At 41.8% G+C, this 21,014-nt stretch overlaps 1 protein-coding gene across 5 annotated transcripts in view; it reads right to left on the reverse strand.

Annotated features, from left to right (window-relative positions):
- Positions 1-4,757: 4,757 nt before the first annotated feature.
- LOC143931124 (5-hydroxytryptamine receptor 3A-like) overlaps positions 4,758-21,014 on the reverse strand; it is a 71,425-nt gene continuing 55,168 nt past the window's right edge. For 4 of the 5 annotated variants that reach the window (XM_077455739.1, XM_077455738.1, XM_077455741.1 and 1 more), the window contains 4 exons: positions 14,886-15,046; positions 8,681-8,885; positions 6,202-6,405; positions 4,758-6,127 (listed from right to left, as the gene is read on the reverse strand). In XM_077455739.1, the coding sequence (XP_077311865.1) occupies positions 5,847-6,127; positions 6,202-6,405; positions 8,681-8,885; positions 14,886-15,046 (851 nt within the window). In that variant the 3' untranslated portion in view covers positions 4,758-5,846. The remainder of the gene's footprint in view (positions 6,128-6,201; positions 6,406-8,680; positions 8,886-14,885; positions 15,047-21,014) is intronic. The other variant, XM_077455740.1, reaches the window with a different exon arrangement.

The following is a 21,014-nucleotide window of genomic DNA, read 5'->3' on the forward strand; positions in this document are numbered from 1 at the left end:
AAAAATATGTAGCAAAATACACATTGACCTAAAGTGATGAAGAAATTAGAATTTTTCTTTTTTTTATTGGAAGCGTTTTCTAGCAGAAGGTAAAAAATATTGCATTTTTTTTTCAAAATCGACGGTCATTTTCTGTTTATATGGTAAAAAATAAAAAACGCAGGGGTGATCAAATACCACCAAAAGAAAGCTCTCTTTGTGTGGTAAAAATAAACATGAATTTTATTTGGGTACAGTGTCACATGACCGTGCAATTGTCATTTAAAGTAACACAGTGCCATATCACAAAAAATAGTCTGGTTGTGAAGGGGGTAAACCTTCCAGAGCTGAAGTAGTTAAAATCAATAGGAGGCTGACAGCTTCAAAAAGCTAATCATGGGCACTTGCAGACGCTCAGCATCCAGGGCCGATCATTCACAGATAATAGCTTTTTTATTATGCTATATTTATTTTTCACGGACATGGAGTTATCCTTTACATTTACTCTTGAGTTAAAATAGAACTATGGCCTCCCATTAAAAATATGTACATGCATTGGTCTTATCTTAAAGAAGCAATAGCAATCATTTGATATAGTCATATCCAAATTAATTATTTTTCACCTAACATTAGTTGACATGGTGGTGTCTGCAGAGGGCAAACTTTCCACAGACATACTATAATTTCCTGACCAATCATTATCCACCAGATCAGGCCTTGATTATCTCATAACTATGTGTAGTCAGACCGGCCCTGGTCACAGTAGAGCTAAACATATCAGTTCCTGGCTGGTTAACATTCTTGTTATCTGTGACGAACCCCCGTACTCAATAACAGTATGTCTGCCGTATAAGCTTCCTTTGCCCAGTACCAGCACAATCCAAGATCCCTTAGCCCACCCAGTCACTTGCCAAGGCATCAGTGTAGGGTGGTAAGAAGCATAAGACTGTTTATTGAAACATACAGTAGATACACAAAGATATACACTCAGGGGAAAATCCCCCTTCTTTGCATAATGACACAGTGTGGGTTAAACTTTACCTCCTCCAGTAACATGACACACAGATGTATTCAACTTTCCAGCAGTAGACCGTCTTAGGAGGGGCTGCTGAACAAACCCCCCCCCCCCTCCAGCATCTAATCCACATACACATATACATCCCATAATACTTTGCTCCCAAAACAGACAGAAACAAAACAACAATGGGATACAGCCACTTAACAAATATACCCCCACCCCACCTCAAACTAGCAATGGTCTGAGACGAAAGGTGGAATTTATCTTCATATTTCTTGAGGGAGATTATTCAGAAATATTACTGTCCCAAGTGAAAGAGCCCCTTCATTCTTTCAGTACAAAACACACATATAGAACTCTGAATAACAGGAGTAACACAAAATGTTTAGTCCGGTGTGGTTTTTTACTGTGAGTCTGGTTAGGACAGACCCAACTGGGGTTCTCGGTTACCTTTTGCCCCAAACAGACACAGTCTGGCTTACACATAAGAGGGCCTGGGGGAGCTGGACAAGGAGTTTCCAAACCTCTCTAAGGTAAGCTGGGTTCCACAAGCCCCCCGCCCAAAGTGACTCCCATCACATTATCACTGACAGGTATCAGATATTGTCTAGCATGATTTAGTAATGAAAGCACTGAGTACCCATGTTTCTGAAGAGTTCAATGTCTGATGTTAAAAATGTATTGTACTAAATACATCCACGGTGCACTATACATACTTTGGCTAACCAAAGGACAGATTTTTAGCATTAAAAGCACAGTAAGTAACATTATCTGTATACAAAAAATGAATGTACCTTTTGTGTTTTATTTTGTAAACGTGAACTCCAGAAAAACAGCTACACAGACAGTGGAAATACATGCATGTAGATTGCCTCCACCACCCTTGCATTCTGAGTGCTGCTGTTTTCTTTCCTCTCCCAGTCTGAGTGCTGCAGTTCCCTTTACTTTCCCAGTCTGAGTGCTATTATGAATCCATTCTCTCCCAGTCTAAATGCTGATGTGTCCGTTCCTCTCCTTGTGTGAGTTCTGTTGTTCCTGTTTTCTTTCCTCTCCCAGTCTGAGTGCTGCAGTTCCCTTTACTTTCCCAGTCTGAGTGCTATTATGAATCCATTCTCTCCCAGTCTAAGTCCTGCAGTGCCCCTTCCTCTCCCAATCTGAGTGCTGCAATGCCCCTACCCATCCCAGTCTGAGTGCTGCTGTTCCCCTTCCTCTCCCAGTCTAAGTGCTGCAACGCTCCTACCCCTCCCATGCTGAGTGTTGCTGTGCCCCTTCCTCTCCCAGTCTGGGTGTTGCTATGGCCCTTCCTCTCCCAGTCTGCTGTGCCCCCCCCCCACCCCATGTGCATACTGCTGTGCCCTTGCCTCTCCCAATCTAAGTACTGTTGTGCACCCTCCCCTACTGAAGAAGTACAGAGAGTGGGTGTAACGCATATGGGGTAGAGCTACACTGGTTACGTTTGGGAAGTGGTCACCTAAGGGTCAGGTGAGTCTATGTGGTGTGAAAGATGTGGATAGATGTGCCCATGTTGTTTATGAAGCTTGTATTATAGCATTATAAGCATTATAGAGTGTGCTTTTTAAAAGTGAGTGTATTTTTTTATCTTGGTATTTAATAAAGCATCATTTATACAGAGATCACTATCAGTCCTATTTTTTCTTGCATGCAATCTGCATCTGAGTGTGGTTCTGCTCCAAGAGAAGAAAATAATCTTTTGGGGAAAAGCTGATAATACAGCCCAAGGAGGGGCAAATAAAGTTCTGTAGTTGACCTTGATTTATTTAGATCAATACTTTGAGGTGAACGTTAATTACCTAGACTAGGTGGATGCATGCACAGTCAGTATGGCATTTGGTGGATCTAAAGCTTCAATCATCATAGCACATTGGTGGTGGATAGCACTTTATTTCTTGGACTTTATGAACTTTATTTTATACATTTTATTTTATATATTTTTTGATGGCTACATCATTATTCATTTTGCTTTGCAGGGACAACAAAGATTGATATCATAACAAATTTAGGCACTTATGCTTTTTGTATATATACAAGGTATATTCAACTATTTTTAAAATACACAACTGCAGTTAACATTCTATATCTGGAATGTAGTTTAAATTTAATTGAACTCAGTCAGAATTAAAGGTGTTATTTCTTAAAACAGCATACGTGTTATACACAGATTACGGTACACCTGTAATAAAAGACACATGGAGGCTACCCTTTCCTGGTTTACTTTTGTAAAAGCTATCTGGTTGTATGTAGGTTCAATGCCTCAAATTCCCTGAACCACTACATCTGTTCAAAAAATTAAAGAGAAAAATCAGACTCATTGTCATTGAAACCAAAGCATTAGCATCAGGGGGTCAAGTCCTCAGAAACAGTAGTTCCCCCCCCCCGCCTGCTGAGCAAAATAGGCGGCCAGGTGAGTGGTGCAGGCTGAAGGAGCTGCCTAGCTGCTTTGCCCAGGTGGACATGCTGCCCGGTGATGCCGGTGTCTTGTCAAATACTGTCCCCATTGGACAGTGTCTGCCCTGTACTGCACTTGCACAGTACGGAGGACAAGGAGATCCCAAAGGTCTCTGAAGATGAATGGCGCCTGCGCACTGAGTCCAGGTTCAAGCCCCACCATCCAAGTGGACATAGAGTTAGAATAAAAAATTGCAGAGCAAAGCGAGGCCCTGCCCGAAGCCTGGCGAGTGAAGCGTGGCGAACAAAGCGAGCCTGCGAGGGGCCCTCTTACTAAGTGCCGTTTAACATAATCCACCATATGTCCACTTGCATGGTGGGGCTTGAACCTGGACTAAGGGCAAAAGGTACTATTAAGTGCGCAGGTGCCGTTTATCTTTGGTGACTTTTGGCGTCTCCTTGTCCTCCGTACTGCGCAAGAGCTGTGCCTATCCGATGGGATGACAGTTCTCGGCAGAACACCGGCCTGACAACCCCCGCATTGTGTGGCATGGGTTGAATCGATACCCCGTTCCCCGTTGGTACACCGGGCCACTGATAGCAGCTGCATCCTGCAGGAGGGATGCAAAAGGAAACAGCGTTCCTGCTGTGGAAAAGTATAGGAACGCCGTTCCCATGTGTTCCTGCAGGACTAGAGCCCTGATTAGCATCAATAATTTCAGCCAAGCAACTAGCAGTTTTGGAATTAGAGGTCACACTCTGGTTCCCAGTACTGCTCTGCCCAGACCTCCAGCTCAAAACCTGGGAAAACTCTGCTGCTCTTCTCCCTTTTCAAGGTTTCTTTGTGACACCTGTGATTTGAAACCCCATTATACTACAGTTCCCAGTGTTCCCTGCAGCAGAAGTGTCCTCCCCAGTGTATTGCTGCTTATGCTGCTAGGAGAGATAGGGCAGGAGGGGAGGGGGGCAGACACACAGAGCCGCTCTGTCCTCTGGAGCACAGGCTGCTCTTCAACAACACAGGAGCAGGAGGGTATCTAATTTTTACTGTGATTATGTAGTGCAACTTGGTTGTGGTTTGCATATTCTATGGGGAATCACACTGGAACCACTCCAAAATAGTACAGCAACCTTTTCCAAAATTGCACTATGCTGATTTGTGAACAACACCTTTGAAAACAAGGCGATTTCCCTTGTCATGCAATTCTGTGCGACTCAAGTTGCATCTGACGTGATTGTGACGTGCAACTTGTTTTGTTACACATCTAAATTATCTGAATCTAAATTATCTGAATCTCCGAACAACAGTAACAAATTTCAATGATTCTGAATAAATTATAACGAAAACAACAAATTCATTTGTATTCATTTATTTTATTCAGATGGTAGTACGCGATAGTTTGGACTTTTTAATAATGTTTGAAGCCTCCAAAAAAAACAAAGACATTACAAATATTCCAAATTGTTTTGGATCTTATCATCGTATTCGGATGATAGCAGCGTGGTAGTCTTTGACTCTTGGATATTCAGCCTATTCTTTTTGCATTAACATTTTTCATTATTATAAAAAAAAAATACACTACATATGAAATGGAAATATTGCAATAAATACAGTAAGGTATAAAAGTGACATAAGATGATGATTCCAACTTATTGTGTTTGGGTGGGATGGAGGTGGATCCATCAGAATCTCCAAATCATAACATAATGAATGACTTCGAAATTAATTTGGTTTTGTTCATTACTTTCAGATGCGCACAGTTCCATTCAATATTATTTGATGAACTCATTCCATTTCTCTTTGTGGGTTGGACTAGCAGGGATGACTCAAAGTGCATAATTGATCTCCCAAAATAACGAATTAACAAGTTAAAAACTTCCAAAATTTCCAAAATAGATTTGGAATAACAAATATATGAAATAAATCCAAATATACAAAACAAATTTAGAAAACGAATCATTCTAACATAACGTCATATGTATGTCATATGTACATGACAAAACAAAATAATTTACTTGGAGAATGAATCCGAAATAAAAAAAAAACACTTTTTTATTGTGCACACCTTCTAAATGCTCTTGTTTAGAAGGTTTTTTTAAAGTTTTAAGTTAGTGACAAGTCTCTTTGAAGAGACTACTACTATACTGCTACTACTACTATGCGACTATACTGCTACTATGAATCAATTGCTTTTAGCATATCCAAAGAGGAAGGTAGAGCACAAACATCATGGTTTGTTTCTGGACCTTTTATTGCAAGGAAATATCATAAAAGCATTATGCCCAACTATGCATTTCAATATGAACCAATTTAGCATACAGCCCACCCTTGGTTGACTCCACACATAGGAATTTACAGTTCATAAACATCTGAAGGTTCTCATTCTGCTGTACAAAACCTCCACTAGCTGACTCTCAGAACTTAGTTATGTCAAAGCGAACCCTAAATGGTCCAAACACAAATCATAATGATAAACACCAACGTTACAATGCTAAGATACAGAAAAAGGACTAGTCGGTCTACAATCTTGGCTACTAGTAACCATTCTGTCTTTGCATCCTTCTGCTGCATATCAAGTATCAGTTTATGATGGATCCTTAAAATTTCTAACAAGATTCTTTTTAACAGCTTAACTTCTTTCTTAACATTTGAATCATTCTCTAGTGCTCTCCTCCCGTCTGAAACATCTTCATTTGTTTCAGTTTTTTTTGCATTTTCAGGATCTGTAAAATAAAATGAAGCCTTGTAAAGAGGATAGGCAAAGAGATGTAAAAAAAATCTTGTAGTGAACACTTACCATTGTCTGCCGTGACTGGCGTGACCAGTTCATCTTTGGCAGAATCTTTTTTAAAGAACATAATACGTGCCAGATGCTTCAAGACCAGTATCTTGACCCATGCAGGAACCTGTGCATTGGTAGATTGTTCTGTCATGTAGGAAGTAGCTATTGTTCCAATGATACTAAGAATCATCATGGCCATACAAATACAACAGAAAGTACCTAAAAAAAGATTAGTGTTAGGTGTTATCCCATAAAAAATATATATATTACTAAATACATTTGTCTGCATGCAAAGGTAATTTTTGGATAAGCACTGGAGAACTGAATCACCCATAGTATCTCTTAGAGCCATTAATTGCAATTTTCCTCCAAAGCAGATTTTATCTTAGTACACTGTACATTGTGGATAATCCATCTGGACAGCACAACATCATACATTACTTTGGCTTGGTAATGGTCACAACAATTAGATGGAATTGTTAAAGGCAATGAGGACATCTTAACTCTTAGCCCCTGTACACACGGTCGGAGATTTCGACAACCAAATCCGTCGGATCTTGTCCGAAACTGTTGCATACACACGGTCGGACTAAGTTGTCGAAAAATCCGATCATTCAGAACGTGATGACGTAATTTCGTTACGATGGGACTACGTTCAGGCTAGTAGCCAATAGCTTTGATGTAGGAATTTGATCTGAGCATGCGTGGCACTTGGTCCGATCAAAATTCTCTACACACGATCGGAGTATGTCCGATCAAACCAGTTGGTCGGAAAATATTTCCAACAAGTTGGAAAATTGGGTCTGGCAGATATTTCGACTGAATCAGTCCGATGCATACCACATACAGTCGGATTAACGGACAACACGGTCCGATAGGACACATTCCGACGGATTCTCCGACCGTGTGTACAAGGGCTTAGGCAGGCCAAGATGGTGTGAATTTCTTTCACCTGTGGTTGCAGGAAAGCAATCGGCCCCATTTCCCCAATAACACAGGCAGTTCTGACGGTAATCCCTTCTGCTGAAACACTGTATTCTCCTGGAGGGTCGGGGGCGGAGAGAGAAGATAGTGATTACTGCTAACCGCTATAGTAGGCTAAATCTATCAGGCTGATGGTACCCAAGTTGAACGATCGATCAACTTGGTACATTCAACCTGCCCATACATGATTCAAACTGTTTATGACCGGCCTAAGAGTTATGGGAAGCCAGAATAGTGCTGAACTTGCAGTCATATGGATTTATTTTTGACTGGGTTTGGTCTTTAAAAGGTTTAATTACCCCTGTGTATTTTACAGCATTATATTTTAGACACACCATTTAAAGTTCTTTAAGCAAGTTCCTAAAGTTTTCTGGACGCCCCCCAAACATAGATAATCTTTCTGGGTATAATATGCCCTATGTAAAATGTAAAACAGTTTTTGAGTCTTTGAGTTGGTGATAGAGAAAGTTAGTCTATTGAGGCCACAATACTATTCCATTGGTCATCTATGAGTTTTCCCACATCCATCTCCCATTTTATTCTGCTCTCTAGCTGCAAGTCTTTCTCCAATACCTTCAAATATATATTTTGATACAATTTTGAGATTATCAGGGGTAGACAACCTTTTGAGTACAGTGTGGCGAAAAATGTTTTCAAAGAAATTTAGCATGCCGATTTTATAATTAAAAAAATGCCAACTTTAGAATTCCTGCACATATTCTCTAAAAAAAAAAAAGCAGTGGTTATAATCCTGCTTCGTCACTGGCAGCTCAAATATTGCCTTTAGAATTCAAATGACAATTTGAATGGAAAGATGTTACATTTCAGTAATCTTAAAGTATATCTAAAGCCATTTTTTTAGTTTTGGATAGAGCAGGGAAGGGTTAGTAACCCAATGGGCAGTGCTGTGTGCATCCATAGATACAAATAGCTCTGGGCAAGCAACACCAATGCTCCCTCCTGCAAACAACTGGGCTAATAGCAGCAGAAGCCTATCGGTCTACTGTATTCAGTACCTTGCTGCACAACCCAGAAGATTGGGGAAGTGGTGCAGATCAACCTGAAGCCAGTGATGATGACAAGGGACATCAGGTAATTGTTTGGAGACAGGGGGCATAGAAAGGTACTAGCTAGATACATTAGACTAAAAGGTAAATGCATAAGTGATTTGAGTACCCCAGGGAAAAGCTACATAGAAATAAAAAATTAAAATTAATTTTAAAATGAAAGAAAGAAAACATATATTGCTGAGTATCACTTTATGTTTTTTTTAAATGTTATCAATTTAGATTAAATATACTACTTGCCTAGCTGTATTTGGTTTTAAAAAAAATTGGGTTATTGATCCAGAACTAATATGCACTTCTGGATGAGAGAAATGAAAAGTCCTTACCAGCATTATTGTTCTGACAGCCAAACATTTAGCAGGTTCTCTCATGGCAGGCTTTCTTTAAAACCAATGTCATATTTCACTGAATTGTAAATTTACTTCTATCATAATATAACATACCTAACATGGGGGTGCTATCAGAATTGGGCAGCAAGGCATTCAGAATGAGCAGCATCACGGAGAAACCCAGAACAACGGTGATCTTGAAATCAAGTCTATTTGTGTAATTCTGGATGAACATACTTGCAATATCCAGGAATACCAAGAAAACGGCAGGTACAATGAGGTTTAAAACGTATACAACAGCAACTCTTTTTATATTAATCTATGAAAAAAAAATCATATGGAAACAGTATATAAATATATTGCACATTCTCTCAGCAAAACAATTGCATGCAGACACCACCAACGATTATTTTCTGCTCCTGAAACTATATGGAGCAAACAATAGGATTGATTTACTAAAATAGACTGTGCACTTTGCAAGTGCAGTTACTTCAGAGCTTATTAAAGCTTCACTTTGCAAAGAATACCCAATCACATACCCAAACAGCATTTTTGCTTGCACATGATTGGATGACAAAGTCAGCAAAGCTCCACTTCATTTACTAACTCTTGGGGCAAATGTCCTTGCAAAGTACCCAGAGGCATGGGCGTCCGCAGAACTTTTTTCAGGGAAGGGCATCATTTTAAGGTCACCCATGCTCTGACCCTTTTTTCGACAATGTCATTATCACATTATCTTGGTTATAGACTGCAGGCATAGTACAGGTGATGGTGAGAGACTGCAGACATGGCCCAAGAGACTGTGAGAGACTGCGGACATGGCCCAAGAGACCGCGGACATGGTCCAAGAGACTGTCAGACTGCAAACATGGCCCAAGAGACTGTCAGAGAGGGCATACATGGCCCAAGAGACTGTCAGTGACTGCATACATGGCTCAAGAGACTGTAAGAGACTGCGGACATGGCACAAGAGATGACCAGAGACTGCATACATAGCCCAAGAGACTGTCAGAAACTGCATACATGGCTCAAGAGACTGCGGACATGGCACAAGAGACTGTCAGAAACTGCATACATGTGGAGGGTGATAGAGAGAGAGAGAGAGGGGGCTGACAGAAAGAGACAGAGGGGGTGACAGAGAGAGATGGGGTGACAGAGAGAGAGGGGGGGTGAAAAAGACAGAGGGGTGAGAGAGAAAGAGGGGGTGACAGAGATTGGTGATGGGGGTCATCACTCCTGATCCGATCCCTTGCCCCCCCCCCCTTGCCCCTGCCTGCGGACGCCCATGCCCAGAGGTTGATTTACTAAAACTGGAGAGTGCAAAATCTGGGGCAGATGTGCATGGTAGCCAATCGGGTTCTAACTTTAGCTTGTTCAATTAAAGTAATACTAAAGCTAAAATAATTTTGTACCTTAATGCATTCCTAGCATTAATGAAAAAAACATGTTATATTGCTCTGTCCTACCCTTTCCCTGTGTAAAGGGGAAGAGAGGGGAGAAGAGATCTAGTGCTGTGTGTGGCTGCATCTCTTCTCCCCTCTTTTCCTCTTCACACAGCAGTTTTCAAGGCATATACAAGAAAAGAAAATAAAAAATCAAAAAAAGGAAACAATATTGTACACAAAGGACCAAAAGCACAGAAAAGGCCCAACTGTTACATATAGATACAATAACACATTGCACTCATTAGTCATAGTAAAAGTCAAAGTCACAAAGTGTTATGCCGCGTACACACGAGCGGACTGTATGGCATACTTAGTCCGTCATACAATCCGACGGACAGTCCGTCATACTTTCGACTGAACGGACTTGACCACACACGGATGCACAAACAGTTCGTCGAAAGCTTGCGCGATGACGTGTACAGCACGTACGACGGGACTAGAAATAGGAAGTCCAAGACACAGCAAAGCACCCTTCCGCCGTGTAAATCCTTTCTGGGCATGCGCCATTCTTAGTCCGTCGAACTAGCATACTGACGAGCGGATTGTCCGCTGAAACCAAAGTTCGAAAAATCCGAAATACTTAGTACGCCAGACTGCACGCTGAAAAAGTCCGCTGAAGCCCACACACGAGCGGACTGTCCGCTGAAATGTGTTTCGACGGACTAAGTACACCATACAGTCCACCCGTGTGTACGCGCATTAGTGTGCACATACAAAACAGAAGTTAGTTGCAAGAAACAAAATCAACTTGCAGAGTAAATGGACTACTACAATTTATGGGAAATACACCAGAGGGCCATCAAAAACGCTGTAGGAACCTAAAGAAAAGGGAACCATTGTGGGGATAGACTATTAAGGATGGCCATAATCATTGTGCAAGGGGTGAGCCATATTCAGACAGAGCATCATTGACTAAAGGCAGTTAGGCCCCTTTCACATGAGTGCCCCCGTTTTGCAGGATTCGCTTGCTCAGCAGGGGATCACTCCCCTGATCCCCGCTAAACATGTGGATGGCAGGTCTGCCTCCGCTCACTATGCAGAGTGAAGAACAACAGAGTCTAGCTCTCCTGTATAGGGAAATTAGATGAAAAGGGACCACCTGTCCGTTTTCATCCAATCCGCCAGACTGATGGAAAACAGGACCACCATAGTGTCACTGCTGACATCCGCCGCTCCATAGGGATAAATAGATTGTCCAATCAGTTCTGCCTGAAAAACTGACAGGCGGACCTGATCGGACAACCCATGTGAAAGGGCCCTTAGGTATTCCATTCTACGAAAATCAACTATAATATTCAGGAGCTGGGCCATGGAAGGGGGAACAGGGGACAACCAATTTAATGGGATAGTCCTCTTCGCTGCTAACAAAATGTAAGAGATTAACTTTTTCACATGTTTACTGAAACCAGGGAAAGGAGACCTAAAAGATAATATAACAGGAAAGACAGAGCAACTAATCATTGAAGAAGAGACATTACAGAGTAGCAGAAGGGTACAACTAATGAACAACTAATCATTGAAGAAGAGACATTACAGAGTAGCAGAAGGGTACAACTACTGAACAATGCAAGACAATTTGGTATGAATCAGTATGACAGCGCAGCATAAGTGAGAAAGTTAAAGTAGAACTATAGGGGAAACTTTTTTTTTTTCATTTTGGATAAAGCAACGGAGGGCTATAATCCCTGTCAGATTTTCTTCAGCCACCTATGTCCCTTTGTAAAAACTCAGCAAATTGAGGAAATTCCTTGGAGACCCCCAGAACCACTGTCCCTATTGGAAGATTTCCCCTTTGTTACGTTTCTGCAGACAACCCAAAATTTGGGATTTTCTTTTACATTGACTTTCAATGATGATGGTAAACAGGACAAATGGAGAGGGTGTATCTCCTCGGGGGGCACAGACAGTAATGAAACCTGACATGCATTATAATTCCTCTCCACTCTATCCAAAACAAAATAAAAAAGTTCTGCCTTTAGTTATACTTTAAGGGTCTCTCTCTGCACCACGCAATGGGAAATTTTGGAAGGGGAGGATCAAACCTTGTCCCAACAGGGAAGGGTAATAGGCTGTTGGAGAATACGCATATAAGTATAATAGTCCACAGTAAGCGGAGTAAAGTAATTTATAAATAGAGAATATTAGGTGCAATTGATAAGGTCCCTGGGAACAAATATATTCAAATGCAGTGGGTTTAAACAGGGTAAGGGATGGGGATAGGGAGGAGAAATCATGTTTAATTTGGAGGTTGGAGGAAGGAGAAGAATATATTCTTGGGAATGTGATACTTAGTCTGCAAATCATCAAAGGTGCAGGACCTTCGGGTTGTAGGGTTAACATAGTGACGTAGCTGAAAGAGGGAAGCCTGGGCCCAGGGTGCCCCACACAGGTATAAGATAAACTGTCTGGGATAAGGGGGTTAGAAAGCATGTTGGACATCGGAGGGCATGGTGAAGAGCATCGCATTCAGACATAACTGTTTTAGTGCAGCATTTGTATGTGTAGAGGGAGACCAAATCGAAGAGCAAGGGTATGTGGGGTAAAGGGAATCCATCTCATTTTCTGACCATCTTTTCTGGGCATATTGACTAGACCAGGAGGCAACAGAACATAAATGGGTGATGTAATAATATTTAATAACATCAGGAGCTCCCAGTCCCCATGAGACCGAGGAGAGAGCACCACAGAGCCAGCAATCTGATGTGCTTTATTGTGCCATACAGAATTGAGGAGCCAGCGTTGTACAGGTTTAAAGAGGAAGTAAACCCTGATGGGTGTTACTTCCTCTTTCATTCCCTGCAAAGGTAAAGCATAATGGACTACTATGCATCGCATAGTAGCCCATTATGTGTCACTTACCTGACACAGGAGCCAGCGATGTCACCGCTGTCCCCTGTAGTCCGGCGCATCCATCTTTTCGGTGGGGTCTCGCAGCTCCGCCGCTGTCATTCGGCGGAGCCGCGATGACGTCACTCCAGCACATGCGCACGGGAGCCGACACGCGCGGCAGCTCCGTTGTTGGAAATGCCGCTTATAGGTTTAGGAGATATTTCTTGGACCTACAGGTAAGCCTTAATCTAGGCTTACCTGTAGGTCAAAGTGGTTTGTAAGGGTTTACAACCACTTTAAGTTGGGTCAAGGGTATGGGAACAGGCAAAGTTTCAAACAAATAAAGTAATTTAGTCATTACAGAAATATATAAAACGTTTATCCTACCCAGCATAGATATAGGATAGGTGTCTCAAAGTTTCAACATGTTATTAATTTCCTGTAAGAGAGGGGGATAGTTAGCAGCAAAGTTGGAGGAGTACGTAGGTGTCAGCTGTACCCCCAAATATTTAAGAGAATGAGAACATGTCATGCTGTATAGCTTCTGTTTTAGAAGTGTTCACCTTATAACCAGACAAAGATCCAAACTGAGTTAACAGGCTATGTAAGGAAGGTAGAGGAAGGAAGAGGATTGGTGAAGTTACAGAATATTGTAAGCAAAAGGAAAATGGAAATGGAAAGTTTATATTCCCGCTGTTGCATAGGTACCCCCCCCCCCCACCCCAACTGTCTGGGTGGGAGCGAATGGCAGCAGCCAGAGGTTCTAGGCACAGGATAAAAATAAGTGGTGATAACGGACACCCCTGTCTGGTGCCATTAGACATTGGGAAAGATTGCAACAGGAAGGAAGATAACTGAACTTGGGAACTAGGATTAGAATATAAAGCCTGCCAGGACACTATAAAAGGACCGTAAAAACCAGAATAGCAAACATATACAGCCACATTAGTCTGTCAAATGCTTCTTGGGCATCCAGGCTCAGGATAAGTGCCGGAATTCCGCTCAAGGTTGGCTTGCATACACAAGGTCACACAAAAGTTCTCTGAACTTTTGACCGTCAAGAACGCTGTGACGTACAACACTACGACGAGCCGAGAAAATGAAGTTCAATGCTTCCGAGCATGCGTCAAATTGTTTCCGAGCATGCGTAGGAATTTTGTGTGTCGGAATTTCCAATCAGAACTTTTTCAGTCGGAAAAATAGAGAACCTGCTCTCAATCTTTTGGAAATTCCTCCAGCAAAAGTCCGATGGAGCATACACACGGTCGGAATATCTGACCAAAAGCTCTCATCGGACTTTTGCTGTGTACGGGGCTTTAGGGAAATTAAATCCTCTTGTTTAAAAGAGAAGTGATTTTCAGGGGTTAAGCAGTTATAAAGTTTTCTATAAAAATCTCTGAAGACCTTGGCCATAGTCTGGGGGCAGTGCGTAGGCACACCATCTGATTTGAGAAGAAAATCATGGAAAGAATGAAGGGGACATGGCCTGATTTTAATAACCAGCTGTTTATGGGGCTTATTAGAGTACTCATAAAGTTTATGTTTAGCCCACAGAAAGGATTTAGCAATAATATTCATGGCTAGGGTTTTAATCTGGTTATGCAGAGAAACCACTGTGGGAAGGCGTGATACTGCGGGGGAGAGTACAAGAAGGCACTCTGCAGTGCACAGTTTCCCCAATAAACAGGCCTTTACAATATTTGCATCTTTCTTCAGACAAGAACCTGCAGAAATGCATTGCCCTCTAAAATAAGCCCTGTGGTCCTCCCACGGTGTAGATGCTCCTGACATTGAGCCCTTGTTAAGCTGAAAAAGCTCAGTTAAGGCTTGGGAGAGTTGTTCTTTGGTGTCTACAATGTGGAGTAAGGATTCATTAAAAGAAATGGGGGGGGGGGGTGTTAGCATCATACTTATCTAGGTCGATGCAGCATCAGTCCCCAAAAGATTATTATTATTCTTAATAATTGCAAGAGAAGATACATAGCAAAATACAGTGAGAAAGGTGAAGGGATGTCAAGTAGTTAATATGCACTGTTATTCCTTACACTGTAGATGACTTGGCTGTATTCCAGTCCCATGGTCGTATATGTCGTGTTGTACACTGCTACTGACTGCAGCTCCCATTCATCTTTAGAGGCAAACACAGTTTGTGCATTTTGGTTGACAACTGAAGAGTTGCTTTTTGGCCATAGAACGATATCTGAAACTACAAAGAGTGGCACTGCTGCTAGTAACTATTCATTCTGATGAACATTCTAATGCAACTATAGATTAACCAGGAAAAATATGGTGGATGTAAAAGCACAATCTTTTGGCAAGATATTGGTAATGAAGTGACTATTAGAAAGACACTAATGTCCACACTGTAGATCACATTTATTTCCTTATACATCATACTACCCAACTTTGTAACTTAAAGTGGAATTAAATTGTATCTAAACAACACAAACTGAATACACAATTTATTCATGTTTAATATTTAAGCAAACTCACCCATGTCTCTATGCTTTATTTTGTTTAAAAAAAACACGTTGGAAAAAACCCCCCCTAGCATTTCTAGCTGCAGCCATCTTGAGTAATGACAGATGATTCATGTAGCATTTACTCCCTTGAGTCCATCTGCCTTTAGCTCAAGCATGCAGGCAGGTTGGTGTGCTTAACTGAGAATACCCCTCCTCCAAATAAAAGAAAAAAATGCCCATGAAGACTCTTGCGATGTATGACATCATTTTGGCCTAGGCCAGAAACCAGGAAGCAACTGAAAAAATGTAAACAAAAAACAATTTAAAACAAGAAATTATCTATATACCAATGCTAGCAGCATAAGGATTAAAAATTGTTAATGTTGATTGAGAGACTTTATTTCTGCTTTAAGAGGGAGAGATACTCTGGTATGGAGAAGATTTAAAAACGGGTATGGTTAAATTGGGATTAAATTGGGAGTGGCTTAACCACTTGCTGCTCACCGTATATTGAATATACAGTCTCAGAGTGACTCTCTAGTTCTGGGAGGGCATCCCTGGATGTCTTCCCATGTATACACCTCCTGCGCACCCCCTGGGGCATGTATCGGGAGCTCTCTGTGACTGCTGTGTGCCTTGGACACAGCGGATCACAGATTGGGGTAAAGGGCCAATCACAGCTGCCCTTTACATTGTGATCAGCTGTGTCCAATCACAGGTGTCACAATGTAAATAAACAAAAGGTCCTTTGCCAGTTATTGAATCTCCTTTTCCCACACAGAGACTGTGTGAGGGAAGGAGAACCAATCTGCACTGAATCTTTGAGTCTGTTTACATATTACAATGTCACACACCAGTGCAGCCACATTAGAGCCCTGATCTGCCACACCAGTTATTCATGCCAATGCAGCCACATCAGAGTCACGATCTACCATGCCAGTCATCCATGCCAGTGCAGCCACATTAGTATCCTGGTCATGGCCTTACAAAAATGTGATAGGTAGTCAGGAAGTCAGATGCATCGTTTATGCCTGATTTATGTTTCTTGAAAGCCCAAAGGTGCTTCTTAGATTTTGGGCCCCTCTGTGTGGATAGGCTATGAAAAAGTCTCACACGTATGGTATCACCATACTCAGCAGGAGTAGCAGAATGTGTTTTGGTATGTAATTCTTAGTATGTCAATGCTATGTGTTATAAATATCATATAACTTAACAACTTTGTGTAAAAAAATATGTATTCATTTTCTTTCCACATTTTCCAAAAATGTGTGGCCAAAAATGAAATGTTCAAAAGACTAATTTTGCCTCATAGAAAATACCTTTGGGTGTTTGCCTACCCCAAAATTGGGTCATTTTGCGGGTGTTTCCACTGTCCTGGCACTCCAGGGCCTTCAGAAATGTGATAGGTAGTCAGGAAATTAGATCCATAATTTATACTCCTTATAAGCTCAAAGGTGCTCCTTAAATTTTGAACCCTTCTATGCATCTAGGCTGTTAAAAAATCTCACACATGTGGTATTCCCTTGTTTGGGAGGGGTAGCAGAATGTGTTTTGGCGTGTAATTGCAAGTATGCATATGCCGTGTTTGAGAAATAACTTAAAATGACAATTTTGTGAAAAAAATAAAAATTTTATTTAATGTCTTAATTTTTCAAAGAACTGTAGTAAAAATGTAAACTTCAAAACGTTTACCATGCCTCTTACTAAATACCTTAACCACTTAAGGACCGCCTCACGCCGATGTACGTCAGCAGAATGGCACAGCTGGGCACAAGCACGTACCTGTACGTTGCTTTTTAAGTGCCCAGCCATGAGTTGGGAGCGCGCTGCCGGCGGCGCACTCCCAACCCGGTCCTGAGCTCCGTATTAATAAATACGGCTTATAAAGAAACACTCACATTTTGAAGGTATCAAAACAGCATATACAGTGCCTTGCTAAAGTATTCGGCCCCCTTGAACTTTTCAACCTTTTGCCATATTTCAGGCTTCAAACATAAAGATATAACATTTTTATTTTTTGTGAAGAATCACCAACAAGTGGGACACAATTGTGAAGTGGAACGAAATCTATTGGATTTTTGAAACTTTTAACTAATAAAAAAATGAAAAGTGGGGCGTGCAAAATTATTCGGCCCCCTTGCGTTAATACTTTGTAGAGCCACCTTTTGCTGTGATTACAGCTGCAAGTCGCTTGGGGTATGTCTCTATCAGTTTTGCACATCGAGAGACTGAAATTCTTGCCCATTCTTCCTTGCAAAACAGCTCGAGCTCAGTGAGGTTGGATGGAGAGCGTTTGTGAACAGCAGTTCTCAGCTCTTTCCTTTCCACAGATTCTCGATTGGATTCAGGTCTGGACTTTGACTTGGCCATTCTAACACCTGGATACGTTTATTTGTGAACCATTCCTTTGTAGATTTTGCTGTATGTTTGGGATCATTGTCTTGTTGGAAGATAAATCTCCGTCCCAGTTTCAGGTCTTTTGCAGACTCCAACAGGTTTTCATCCAGAATGGTCCTGTATTTGGCTGCATCCATCTTCCCCTCAATTTTAACCATTTTCCCTGTCCCTGCTGAAGAAAAGCAGGCCCAAACCATAATGCTGCCACCACCATGTTTGACAGTGGGGATGGTGTGTTGAGGGTGATGAGTTGTGTTGCTTTTACGCCAAACATATTGTTTTGCATTGTGGGCAAAAAGTTTGATTTTGGTTTCATCTGACCAGAGCACCTTCTTCCACATGTTTGGTGTGTCTCCCAGGTGGCTTGTGGCAAACTTTAGACGAGACTTTTTATGGCTTTCTTCTTGCCACTCTTCCATAAAGGCCAGATTTGTGCAGTGTACGACTGATTGTTGTCCTATGGACAGACTCTCCCACCTCAGCTGTAGTTCTCTGCAGTTCATCTAGAGTGATCATGGGCCTCTTGGCTGCATCTCTAATCAGTCTTCTCCTTGTCTGAGCTGAAAGTTTAGAGGGACGGCCAGGTCTTGGTAGATTTGCAGTGGTCTGATACTCCTTCCATTTCAAAATGATTGCTTGCACAGTGCTGCTTGGGATGTTTAAAGCTTGGGAAATCTTTTTGTATCCAAATCCGGCTTTAAACTTCTCCACAACAGTATTACAGACTTGCCTGGTGTGTTCCTTGGTCTTCATGATGCTCTCTGCGCTTTCAACAGAACCCTGAGACTATCACAGAGCAGGTGCATTTATACAGAGAATTGATTACACACAGGTGGATTCTATTTATCACCATCAGTCATTTAGGACAACATTGGATCATTCAGAGATCCTCGCTGAACTTCTGGAGTGAGTTTGCTGCACTGAAAGTAAAGGGGCCGAATAACTTTGCACGCACCACTTTTCAGTTTTTTATTTGCTAAAAAAGTTTAAATTATCCAATAGATTTCATTCCACTTCACAATTGTGTCTCACTTGTTGGTGATTCTTCACAAAAAATAAAAATGTTATATCTTTATGTTTGAAGCCTGAAATGTGGCAAAAGGTTGAAAAGTTCAAGGGGGCCGAATACTTTCGCAAGGCACTGTACATGAATGAATGCAAGCGATGTCTGCAAAGGAGTCCACGCAACGTGTTTCGACTACGGGTCGTCATCTGGGGTACTTTTTTAAAGTACTTTTTGTGACAATATTTCGCTATGTTGGATTTCTATCTTTATGGTTCTATGTACGATACCACTACCCCATCTCTTATTGGATAACAACAAATTTTTGCCAAATTGATGTTGCGGTGCGAGCCGAACCTGTGGATTACTTATACCTATTGGGTTGAATTCCATCCATAAGCCTACATGACTTGGGGGGGCATATGCCTAGCTAAGTCCAAGTCTTCTGGTAAGCCTTCCCCAGTTTCACGGTGGTGGTGGTGTTGTATGCATGAAGAATACACCTTGGAAATTTTCTTGCAATTTGGCACTGGACTTTATATTTTGGAACTAATTTAGCACTTGCACTTTTTGAGATAAAGTTGTGAATGATTATATTTATTTTTTTCACTTAAATGTTTGATTTGATTTTCTGTGTTTATGTAGCACCAGTGGATATGTTTTTTATTTAAATGTTTTGAGATATATACAGTATATGTTGACATGTATATTTTCAATTTGATACTTTGGCATAGCGCTACACATACATTTTCTCTTTAGGACACAGATCAAAGTAAAAGCCCTTTAAAGGCAAGGACCTCGGGCACATTGGTTCTGAAGCAAAGTCCACTTTTGAGCTTACATCTCTGTGGCTACTGATCCCAGCACCACCACTTCAGGCACTGCCAGCCTGGCTGGCTGCAGTTGCCCCTTTCACTAGCCCTCCTGGCTACTTCTCCACAGTCCTTCCAGACTGACACTCTCTTTCTCCACAGTCCTCCCAGACTATTCACTCACCATCCCCCTGACTTCTCTGGAGAACTCCTGGACATGGTGACCTGCTCCTGCTGTCCGCTCCTTGCTCCCATGCCTCCAGGAAGGATTTACTCAGTGTGTTGTAGAGGGTCCGTCCAGCACCTGAGCCCAGGCCTGAAGTTAATCCCCAGACAAGGGGCACCCTCAAAGGCCACAACAGCTTCCTCAGCACTCCTTATCCATCTTCCACCAACTACTCCCTGCTGGCATGACTCAAGAGTATTTATAAAGTGGCCTGCCCCCTGACAGCCCATTTTTCTGGGGATTGGCTGGGGCCATCATCAATACTCCAAGCAGCTCCTCCTAGACTCCCCTCTCTAGTTTTGGAAGCTTCTCCAAGGTTCCAGAAAGCAGGGGAGTCACTAGAGATACTGCTTGCTGAGTCATCCAGCCTCCCGGAGTCACTAAGCCCTGACCCAGATTCAACTCAGGCCTGGTTCTCAGCCTGGCCAAATTTTCCTACACTACAACTATATACACCAGCACACTAGAGGGTGCTGCAGAAGTAAATAATCATTGGCCAAGAAAATCCAACACTCAGCCAGGGGACATCCCCCGCGGTTTTGAATGTGCCTACAAACATATGAAAATTTCTCAATCCAACTGTAAACAGCTGACTGTAAAAGCCTGACTTAGATGGACATTCTCTTTTTTTTCTAAACTCCAGCTTCCCAATGTACCAATAATGTACCAAAGCTTTCAATATCTTTTAGCACAGGCTTTACCCCAGCCTCTAGTGTGTTCCATAAAAAACCCCTCCATTACTTCCTGCTCCATCCTGAAATTCGGTATTTCGGACAGAAAAACCTTTAGAAGGAAGTAGTTCAGCAGCTGACCTCATTAACACACACTCTGCACCTGCCCTTCCCCTCCAGGAAATTATCCCCACCCCCCCTCTGCAAGGGGAACGTGATGACCCCCCCCCCCATCACTTTGCCCTATGACATATTTTCAACTATGTAGTGCAAGGGTCTGCCTGATTGGGTACAGAGTTATTGAATAAATAGGTGGGATCTCTTACTATATTGTTTTGGTAAATCTAAAGGAGATCATACAGAGATTGTAGAAACAGATTGAATAGTGTATAGCCACTTTTATACACCTAAAATGAGCTACTCTGGCTTTTGGTGCCACTAATTGTTAACGGCAACCCAAACACAGAAGCAAACACACATTTTGCCATGTGAAAAAACAGCCGTCAGATGCAACAAAATATGCAGTAAAAGCGTGCAAACCACAAAATGTCAAAATGTTCAATGAGCTACAGTACTTTGCCCTGTGTAGTGCAGCCCATTGAA

Source organism: Lithobates pipiens, unplaced genomic scaffold (assembly GCF_037356315.1).
Source record: "Lithobates pipiens isolate NorthernLeopardFrog02 unplaced genomic scaffold, aLitPip1_a1.2 Scaffold_10, whole genome shotgun sequence".
Lineage (NCBI taxonomy): Eukaryota > Metazoa > Chordata > Amphibia > Anura > Ranidae > Lithobates > Lithobates pipiens.